Source organism: Phacochoerus africanus, unplaced genomic scaffold, assembly GCF_016906955.1.
Source record: "Phacochoerus africanus isolate WHEZ1 unplaced genomic scaffold, ROS_Pafr_v1 Scaffold_162, whole genome shotgun sequence".
NCBI lineage: Eukaryota > Metazoa > Chordata > Mammalia > Artiodactyla > Suidae > Phacochoerus > Phacochoerus africanus.
In genome coordinates, this window is record NW_025927356.1 from 229 (window position 1) to 11,153 (window position 10,925).

The 10,925-nt window shown below is 41.2% G+C and overlaps 1 protein-coding gene across 1 annotated transcript; it reads left to right on the forward strand.

Annotated features, from left to right (window-relative positions):
- Positions 1 to 1,743: 1,743 nt before the first annotated feature.
- Positions 1,744 to 10,586, forward strand: LOC125119157 (ankyrin repeat domain-containing protein 26-like). Its single transcript, XM_047766009.1, has 3 exons — positions 1,744 to 2,074; positions 6,087 to 6,297; positions 10,489 to 10,586. Exons 1-3 carry the CDS (start codon positions 1,885 to 1,887, stop codon positions 10,562 to 10,564), a joined length of 477 nt encoding a protein of 158 aa, XP_047621965.1. The 5' UTR covers positions 1,744 to 1,884; the 3' UTR covers positions 10,565 to 10,586.
- Positions 10,587 to 10,925: the final 339 nt, after the last annotated feature.

The window sequence follows — 10,925 nt, forward strand, 5'->3', positions numbered from 1 at the left end:
GGTACCTTGTGAGGGGTTCAAAATTTTTTTTTTTGGTGGAATGAGTGCAATTTTTTTTTTTTTGGATTTCTGCCATCTCTTTCCTCCGTGTGTGCCGGTTATTATCTCCTTGATAGGGGTGTGCCTGAGCTTCCAGGGAGATGGAGGCAATGGGCAGATCTTTTATCCAGTGCCATGTTGCTGGCCCTTGAGAGTAGGGAAGACCTGTGCAGAAATGGCACAGTCTGTTCTTGGTTTCTGGTTTCTTAGAAGTGGCAGAGACCTTTAGAAAGGTGTAGGCGGTGCTTTGGCAGTGGCAACAGCAATGCCTGTGTGTTCTCATGGGCGTGAGGGCAATGCCTGTGTGTTCTCATGGGCGTGAGGGCAATGAGCAACATTGGGTTAGAGTGCCCTCTTCTGCAGCAACACCTGAGGTTCTGAGGCCACAGGACACCCAGTGGTGGCAAACCATCTGCAACTCTGGACTCTGAGCAGGCTGCAGCGGCTTACCTTCCCCCCACGCCTGCACACCCCCCCCCCGTATCTGAAGCTAGAGGTGCTCCGCCAAACTTGAGACCAATCATACATGCACTGAGAAATATAGTCCAGTGATGGTCCTGCCCTTTCACCTTTCTCCTCCCCAACAAGTCCAAGGATACTTCACCTCTCCTGAATCCCAGGCCTCCTTCCATACTCCCCCTGCCCCTGGCACACTGCTCCCTAGTTCCTCAGGCTGATTCCCCTCAGCCAGCCCTAGTCGTCTCCCTGGAAGTGACCTCCAAAGGCTGAGTCTCAGCACGCAGCCTCTTCCTGAGTGGCTCAGTCTGTGGTGTCCTGGGTGGTGGTATTTATGATCCGGGTGGCTCTCTCTCTGCTTTGCACTCCTCTGTGTGACTTGTGAGCTGTATTCTGAGACTTTGAGCTTCACACTCTTACCCAGCTGATCTGTTCAGAGTACCTATACTCCCATTTGAGGATTCCTTTCCTTTTTCACAGCTCCCTCTCAGGAGTGCTGGTCCCATAGCAACCAGCGGGTTTTTTTCCTCTTACTCTCCCCTCTTTTTTATTTCCCCTTTTTGGTCTAGTGTGACTTTTTCTACCCTGTTTGGAGGAGGGCTTCTTGCGCTTTTTGAAGGTTTAATGTCATCTGCCAGTGATGAGAAAATGGCCTACGCCAATCATTCTTCATGGGGATGCGCTTTCATGATTGATGTGTATGTGGGAGAAGGTGAGCGCCCGCTTTTGCCTTGATTCATCTTTATCGTGCTCCTTAGGGATTTCTTTCTTAATGTGAGCTTTAAGAACGGTGCTGCTATTGGTGTTTCCAGTCCATAATGTTCTCATTTTGGACTACATTAACTTCATACTTGGTATTAAACTCTGTGGTAATGATAATAATGGGAAAGAAATGCAGAAGCTTTCTGTGTTCCTACAGGTGTGAGAAGGGCTTACGATGGGGAGATTCTGGGAGAATTTGACCTTCATATTGAATGCAAAATAAATGGCTACACATAAATTCTACTAATAAAATAAATCATGTGTTGAAGAATGATGTGCTATTAAAAAGGCTCTTAGGGAATACAGAGTAGGTAGTAGAAATGGATGAGTGCATCACCGTCAGGCACACCAGAGACCTAAAGAGTAGACAAAAGGAGACACAGTAGTTGAAGGTGTTCTGTGAGTGACAATGAAGTGTACCACAGAAGAGGTGAAGGAGGCATGTGTTTGTGGGGAGGGAGGGACATGAGGCTGCTTCTCTGCAGAAGGAGTTTGTACAAGTTCCTCACATTTGTATGATGATTCACATTCCAATAAGTGGAAACTTTGTTTTCAGAGTGTTCCGCTTGGGACGCTACCGGTTTGGCCCGCAGTAATGAGACTTGTCCAAGAGCCGGGCCCTTGAAAATGGATGATAACTCTCCTGTTGGGTCACAGTCTGTGACCAGAAATCAATCGTCATCCAGAGAATGTGGACCAATGGCCTTAGCAGATGAAGAAAACCCTCACGTGGGAACGAAGGAAGCGAAGAGTAAGAAGCACAGGCTCCGTGGCCCGTGTGTATCTCCGCTGCCCCAAAACCAAGAAAGCAAAGAAGGTAATGATCTAAACCAATCTAAGAACTCAACCAAAAGCCACTTCTGTGTGACTTCACCTTCCTTCTGACTTCTCCACCGTCAGAAGGACTGTGGCAAAGTCTACTTTGTGTGTACTGCTTGTATGCAGCTTCCCACCGAAGAGTACCTTTCAGGAAGACATTTGCCTTCTTTCTCTGGCCCAAGTAACATAGTAGTAAATAAAAGAGAAAAGTAAGTAAGAGGAAGAGTCCATTCCACTGGGTGAGGATGTGGCCTACGCCTGCATGTGAGAACCGGATCATCTCTAGAACTTTGGGACTAGTTGGGACTCCTTGGCAGATACGTAATGATTCCCTTCTTAAAATGTGACTTCTTAGCTGATTTTTGTACAGCTGTGAATTCATGAGTAGTAGGTTATATGCACCGTAACTAAAAAAAAAGCACCTCTGAAACCAAATGCTGAGGTATTGCTTGTATTTGCCATGCCTTTCTAACTTTTGGGATTGGCTTTCCAAGCATGATTGGGAGCCATTGCGAAATTGGTGTAATACCTCCTTCTCCGCTGTGTCCACGTTCTCAGCTGTGCCACATAGTAGATGACCTTGTTTTGCTCTTGTTCAGTGAAATAATAGTTCACGAGGGATATTGGTTTTAACGCGTGCTGTATCATTTTAGAATGGTGTATGGACAGTCCATTCTAATCCTACTAGGACACCCAGGCTATTTTTTCACCACCTCTAATATGTGTTGTGTGTCATGTACCAATTAGTTGAGGGCCCTCATTCAGTTTCTGTGATCAGGGCTACAGTGAAAAACCACACAGTGATTTTTTTTCCCCCTTCTCTAGTCTTTTCTTCCTTTCTACCCATACCTGTACACCCAAGATTGTGTTTACAAGAGAGTCTCAATGTTAGCCTCGAGGAATGACTACCAGATGTAAACTTGAAGTTGTCTGTTTCATTTTATTTTTCTTTCTTCACTCAATACAAGTGCCTTGTTTGCTCTTGTTTCTTCATTCGTGAGCTTGGAAGCAGGACTTCCCACAAACCCCAGAAGATGTGAAACAGAATAAGTACACAATACATGCAAATAACTTAAATAGTTCGTGTAGATAACTTCTCTTCTCAGGTGATGCAGTTCATCAACTATTGAGCACCATCTAGTTCAGGAGCCCACGATCTGTGCATGTATTCACGTAACGATGATTTCTTCGGTTCAAAGCCCTGATCATTTTAGATCCTGCACATTTCTGGAAATGTCTTTTCGGGTCAAGCCTGTACCAGCTTTTTTTGGTGCATTATTATTCATTCCTTCAGGTTCATCTCCCTCCATTTATGTATGTTTGTATGCCCTTCAAATTCATCCCTCCCATGACACTTAGAGTCATTTCCCCCAAGTGCACTCACAAGCACAAACCATTCTCCCAAGCATGTGAAAGTCCAGACATCTTAAAATAATGTATTAAAAAATAAATAAAATGACCTATGAACTTTCCTAATCTGACGCTGGCCTGACTCTTCATCTCTAGCCCTCTCTCTGTCCTTTGCTGTGGCATTGTTTCTGTTTGTTTGTTTTTTAGAATCCATTGGAATGTATTCTCCTCTTCATTTTTTGAAGAGAGTTTATGTGGAATTAATAATTTTTCTCTCTTTCTTTCTTTTTGCATGTGGAAGTTCCCAGGCTCAGGGCCATGGTGGATCCTTAACACACTGAGTGAGGCCAGGGATTCAAACCTGCATCCTCATGGATACTAGTTAAATTTGTTACCACTGAGCCACAACAGGAACTCCTCGAGTTGTTATTTCTTACTCAAATATATGGTAGAATTCATCAGTGTAGCTATTTGGACCTGGAATTTTCTTTGTGGAAATGACTTTAAGTAGGACTTTCATTTGTGTTTTAGAGTCAGGGCTCTTTAGCTTATTTTTTTCTTCCTTCCTTCCTTCCTACCTTCTTCCCTCCTTCCTTCCTTCCTTCCTTCCTTTCTTTTAGGGCCCCACCCAGGGCTTATGGTAGTTTCCTAGGCCAAAGGGTTGAGTCAGAGCAGACTCCAGACTTTTCCACAGCCATAGCAACACTGGATCTGAGCCACATCTGCAGTGTCCACTGCAGCTGAGGGCAGCACCAGATCCTTAACCCACTGAGCAAGGCCAGGGATCAGACCTGCATTGTTATGGATACTATTCAGTTTCTAACCCACTGAGCAACAGTGGGGACTCCTATTTGTTCTTCTTGATTGAGCAGTGGTAATTTTTCTCTTTCAAGCAATTTCCTCACGTCATCCGAGTTTTCAATTTTATTTACGTAATGTTTATAATATTACCCTGTCATTCCATCGATTATTTGTAGAATCTGTAGCAATATCATATTAGCCGTTTTGGAAATTGGTAATTTGTGCATTCTCTCGTTTTTTTTTTTTGTTTTTCCCCCTCACCCGCCTGGCCAGATGTTTATCACTTTTATTCATCCCTGAAAACATTTGGTTTCATTGATTTTCCACATTGTTTTATTTGGTTCCTTCTCATTGGCTTTTGTCTTTGATGTTTATTGTTTCCTTTGTTCTGCCTGCTTGGGTTTTACTTTGCTTTTTTTCTAGTTTTGCGTGGTGGAGGCCGAGGTCATTGATTGGAGACTTTTCTTCCTCTGTAATATAGACACGCAGTACTGTAAATTTTCATGTAAGTAAGCAGCATTTCATAAATTGTCGTATGATGTGTTTCATTTTTGTTTCAATTTAAAATACTTTGCAATTCCTCCTTTTCATTGCCTCTTGGACTCAAGGGTTATTTAGATGTGTGTTATTTAGTTTCTGAATATTTGAGTATTTTCCAGAGATAGGTTTGTTCTTGATTTACAATTTGATTGCTTGGTAGTCAGAGAACATACTTAGTATGACTTGGATCCTTTTGACTTACTCCTTTTGTTGAGATTTATTTTAGGACCCAGAGTAGAGTCGTTTTTGGCAAGTGTTGCCTGGCTACTTGTAAAGAACATTGGTGTTCAAGTCTAATATCTCCATGCTGGCTTTCTGCCTGTCCGTTTCTGTCACTTAATTGAGTGAGGGTAATGAAATCTCAGACTGTGATTGTGAATTTGTCTGTTTCTCTTTGGAGTTCTCTCAGTTTTTCCTTCCTGGTTTTTTAAATTATTTTTCATGTATTTTTCATCAATGAATTCACTTTTTGGCCATGCCTGTGGCATAAGGAAGTTCCCAGGCCAGGGATAGAACCCACGTCAGAGCAGCACCCCAAGTCACTGCAGTGACAATCCCGGATCCTTAACCCAGTGCACCGCCAGGGAACTCCCTCTCCTCTCGTATTCTGACCTAAGCTCTCCATCTGCTTTGCTTTCACCAAACTCTCAGCATCATCACTTCAACTTAGGGAGCCTGATGGCCTCCACTCCAGTTCCTTCTCCCTGTGTCATGGCCTGGAAATTCTCTCAAGGCAGTGAGCTGGGGTGTTCTTTGGGCTAAGCTCATGTGTTTTCAGGGATCATTGTCCTTCATTGCCTGAAGCCCTGTGTCTTGAATACCATTTGTAGTGTATTCCGTTTGTTTTGCTTTTGCTTGTTTCAGGTAGGAGGGTAAGTTGGTACCTGTCTTGGCTAGAATCAGATTGCAGGAGCATGTGGCATGTGCTGCAGACTATCTGCAGTGTTCTTCTTCCTCCTTTGCTCCATGCTTCCTGCTCAGCCTTCTCGTCTCCGGGTAGCCATCTCTTCCTTGGGGAAATCTCCCCTGACCCAGTCTACATCAGGTTCTGTGATGTGAGCCTAGAACTCTCTTGTCGTATAGCACCTATCCGAATTGATCATTATGTGTCTTTCTCTTCTACTAGACTTTATGCTAAACAGGAGCCAGTCGTCTTATCTGCTTTTTCTGCTGAGCTTAATATCATGCCTCCCACATTGTAGGTAGTCAGTATGTATTTGTTCAAGGTACAGGTGAGTGAATGTACAAAGTACATGGTCCTTTATCTACAAAAATTACTCATATATTTTATTTCTCTTTTTCTTTTCTTCTGCATGCAGATTCTGTTATCCTCTTGAAAAATCAGGATTCAGTTCTTTCAGATGACAGATTACTACAACTTAAAAAAAGCCGCTATGAACTGCTTACAGGAAAAATGAAAGAAATGCAATGTAAGATCACTGGGTTACAAAAGGAGCTGTCAGAAACAAAAGTGACACCACAGTTAGAACACCAAAAACTGGAGTGGCAAGGAGAGTTCTGCAGTATGAGGTACCGAGCATCTTGGTTTTAATATCTGAAGACATATTTGAACTATTTTTATTTACTTTCGTGATGCCTACATAGAAGAAAAGTTTTATAATTGCTCACTTACCTTCCAGGATTTTATATGGGCGAAAACATCATTAGTATTGTGGAATATGGAATTCTTAGGAATAATGCAGCAAGTTCTTAACAGTGAAAACTTGTAAAGATGTAATGTATTTTTTCCTCAGTAATCATTTTCATGACCATCCTGAAAGTCCACCTTATGAAAACATCATTGCTTATTTAACAGATTGAATTTTGGTTGTTTGTTTTTTTTTTTTTTAATTTTTTTTATTACTCAAATGAATTTATCACATCTGTAGTTGTATAATGATCATAACAGTCTGATTTCTCAGGATTTCCATCCCACAGCCCAAGCACATCCCCCCACCCCCCAAACTGTCTCCTCCGGAGACCATAAGTTTTCATTGTCTGTGAGTCAGCATCTGTTCTGCAAAGAAGTTCCATCTGTCCTTTTTTCAGATTCCACATGTCAGTGAAAGCATTTGATGTTGGTGTCTCATTGTATGGCTGACTTCACTTAGCATGATAGTTTTCTAGGTCCATCCATGTTGCTAAAAATGCTGGTATTTCGTTCTTTTGATGGCTGAGTAATATTCCATTGTGTATATGTACCACATCTTCTGGATCCACTCCTCTGCCGATGGACATTTAGGTTGTTTCCATGTTTTGGCTATTGCAAATAGTGCTGCAGTGAACATTGGAGTGCATGTGTCTTTGTGAGTCGTGGTTTTCTCTGGATAGATGCCCAGGAGTGGGATTGATTGGTCAAATGGTAGTTCTATGTTTAGTTTTCTGAGGACTCTCCATACTGCTTTCCACAGTGGTTGCACCAATTTACCATCCCACCAACAGTGTCATAGGGTTCCTTTTTCTCCACACCCTCTCCAGCACTTCTTGTTTGTAGACTTTTGGATGATGGCCATTCTGGCTGGTGTAAGGTGGGACCTCATCGTGGTTTTGATTTGCATTTCTCTAATAATGAGTGATGCTGAACATCTTTTCATGTGTTTCTCGGCCATCTGTATGTCTTTTGGAGAACTGTTTAGATCGTCTGCCCATTTTTGGATGGGGTTGTTTGTTTTTTTGGTATGGAGCTGCAGAAGTTGTTTATAAATATTGGAGATTAATCCCTTGTCAGTCGATTCATTTGCAAAGATTTTCTCCCATTCTGTGGGTTGTCTTTTTGTGTTGTTTAGGGTTTCCTTTGCTGTGCAGAAACTTTGAACTTTGAGTAGGTCGCATTTGTTTATTTTTCTTTTTATTGTCAATACTCTGATAGGTGGATCTGAGAAGATGTTGCTGTCGTTGATGTCAGAGAGTGTTTGGCCTCTGTGTTCCTCTAGGAGTTTGATAGTGTCTGCTCTTATATCTAGGTCTTTAATCCATTTGGAGTTTCTTTTTGTGTATGGTGTTAGGAAGCATTCTACTTTCATGCTTTTCCATGTGGCTGTCCAGTTTTCCCAGCACCACTTATTGAACAAGCTGTCCTTTCTCCATTGTATAGTCTTGCATCCTTTGTCATAGATTAGTTGGCTGTAAGAATTTTGGTTGTTTTTCATTTCTCTGTATTGTATTTAATGCTACAAAGGAACATCTTCTATAAATTCGTGTCTTCATTTCTGATTATTTATTTTGAATAAATTCTTTAATTTTGTATTATTTGGTTAAAGTGTAAGAATTTTTTAAAATCTTTGATGCATACTCCTGTTGGTTTGTTTATTTGTTTCTTCCTTTTTCGGTTGCACTCATGGCATATGGAAGTTCTTAGGTCAGAGATCAAACTGACAATGCCACAGAGGCAGTGCTTATCCTTAACACATGGTGCCACAGCAGGAACTCCTCAATCCATATTTCCAAATTTTTTTCAAGGAAGATTGCTTTATGTATTCCTTTATAGTCCCCCACACAGAGATATGAAATGGCCATTTTTTTCTCAAGACAAATGTTTTTTAAAATGCTTTTGAAATTTTCTTATGTGTGGATGAAATAAAAAGTAAAATTAAAAGTGACTATGGAGGAGTTCCTGTTGTGGCACAGTGGTTAACGAGTCCGACTAGGAACCATGAGGTTGCGGGTTCAATTCCTGGCCTTGCTCAGTGGGTTAAGATCTGGCATTGCTGTGAGCTGTGGTGTAGGTTGCAAACACGGCTTGGATCTTGCCTTGCTGTGGCTGTGGCGTAGGCTGGCAGCTACAGCTCTGATTCAACCCCTAGCCTAGGAACCTCCATACACCATGGGAGTGGCCCTAGAAAAGGCAAAAGGACTAAATAAATAAATAAATAAATAAATAAAATAAAAGTGATTATGGATTAATCCCTTCAACATCATTCTCTTCCACAGATACAGTTAAAGGATCTATGCTGAAAGCACATATTATTCTTTATTTTTTAATTGATTAATGGGAATCCTGTCTTGTTCCAAAAAGGGTTTAAAATGATTTATTAAGTAGATAATAATCAACAAGATAAGTTGAAAGTGTTGCAAAAGAAAAAACATCAAAAGTGTAGGGCAGGGAGTACCTGCTGTGGCACAGCAGGTTATGGATCTGGCATTGTCTCTGTAGTGCCACGGTTTTTGATCCCTGGCCTGGTGCAGTAGTTAAGGATCTGGTGTTGCCCTAGCTGTGGCATAGGTCCTAGCTGCAGGTCAGACCTGATCCCTGGTCCAGGAACTTCCATATGCTACAGGTGTGGCCCCCCAAAAAGAGGGAAAAAAAGTGTAAGGCAACAGATCTTAGACTATTTCATCCACATGATTTATCATATCCCTTTGATATAATATGTTATTCAAATTTAAAACAAATGAAAGTTATCTCATCCTAAATATGAACTGTGACACTTACAGCTTAAATGATCATTTTCTTGCAATTCTTGGCTTCTAATAGATGCTCTGTATATGTTTTATGAATGGAGGAATGGAAGGTAAATTGAGCTGAATCATTACCATAATGATTGGCATTTTTGGTCCATTCGACAATGTAATAGTCTTTTATTTTTGTTTTTTTTTTCTTTCCTTTTTTGGTTGCCCTGCAGCATGTGGAGTCTGCAGGCAGATCCAAGCTGCCAGAGTTGCAGGTAATAAACCTACATCCTGGCACTGCTGAGACACTGCCAATCCCTTTGAGCCCCAGCGGGAACTAACTCCAACAAAGAAACATTCTTGATTCAAATCCCTGTGTGCATTTTGGTTTTTGTTTGTTCCTTCTGCTTTGTTGGGGCTGCCCCTACCACATGCAAACGTTCCTGGGCCAGGGATTGAACCCGCACCATGCCAGTGACCCGAGCCATTTCACATCTATTACTACTTAAAATATTTTAAAGAGGAATTAAAGTTATTGCAGCAGCAAATAATCTCATGATGTTCTAGAGAAGCGCTCTATAAATTTTACCTGATTTACCATTAGTGTATTCACCATTAGTGAAACATAAGGCTTATTTCGTGTTTATCTATTTATGCTACAGAAGTAGTTGTGATATAGTGTAGAGGACTCCTAGTAGAAAGAGAAGACCTGGGGAAAATCCTTCAGCTTGCTTATATGTGTAAGTTCTTGATTCCAGAGTTGTCATAGTGAGTTAATTGCTGTTCATAGAAGTTCTTAGTACAGTGACTAGATTTGTCAAGTTATCAGTGGAGTAACTCCTGTAACTGTAAAAATATTAGGGAAGTGGAATATTTATGAAGCGTTCTCTGGAAAAAAACGTTTGGGAAAATCAGTCTGTTCAAACTATGTACAGAGAGAACGCTCTCCCTGTGGGGTGGCTGTATAGCTGAGATACCAGATGGAATTCTTCAATGTAGTCAGATGTATTCACCTTTTCTTTTAAGCCTTTTGGGTTTCTTGTAATTCAGAGAAAGGCCTTTCTAATTCTGAGCTTTTTAAAATTTCTCATGTGGTTTCTTTTTTATTTTCTTGGATTCATTGTCTTCGGTTAATTTTGTTAAGGTGGGGAGATTCCTGCTTGTGCAAAGTCTGAGGGATGTATGCAACTTTCATTTTTTCCTGTTGGATATCCATGTACTGCCATCTTCTCATTGTGGAACTATAGACTCTAGTCTTTCATTCAAGAGGAAATCAGGTGTCAATTTGAGTACTTTGGAGTCCTAGCTAAAAGTCTCCTTTGTTTTACTTAGGGTGCTGAGAGTCACGAAAAAGCAAAATAACTGTTGTCAAAAAACCACATGTCACAGAATGAAATTGCCATGTTAAAACAGAAAACGGAGGCAATAAAAAATCATAACCAGGAAATGGAAAAGAAATATGTTATGGACATTAAAATTGCAAAAAACAAGCATGGTGAACTTAAGAAAAGGCAATAAAACTTTATGAGGAAACATTAACAAAAACAGTCTTGGAACACAATGGACAGCTGAATGTTCTGACAGCTGAGCATACACTGCTGAAGTCTGAACTGGGGAATGAAAGACAAAATACAGACAGACTGGAAAGGCAAGTTGAATCATACCGCTCCTACTAGATTGGCTACTGCCACACACGGTCAAGAGCAAAGTCAGACATCAGAGCGAGACCTGGAACTCGCCTTCCAGAGAGCAGAAGAAAAGTGCTTACC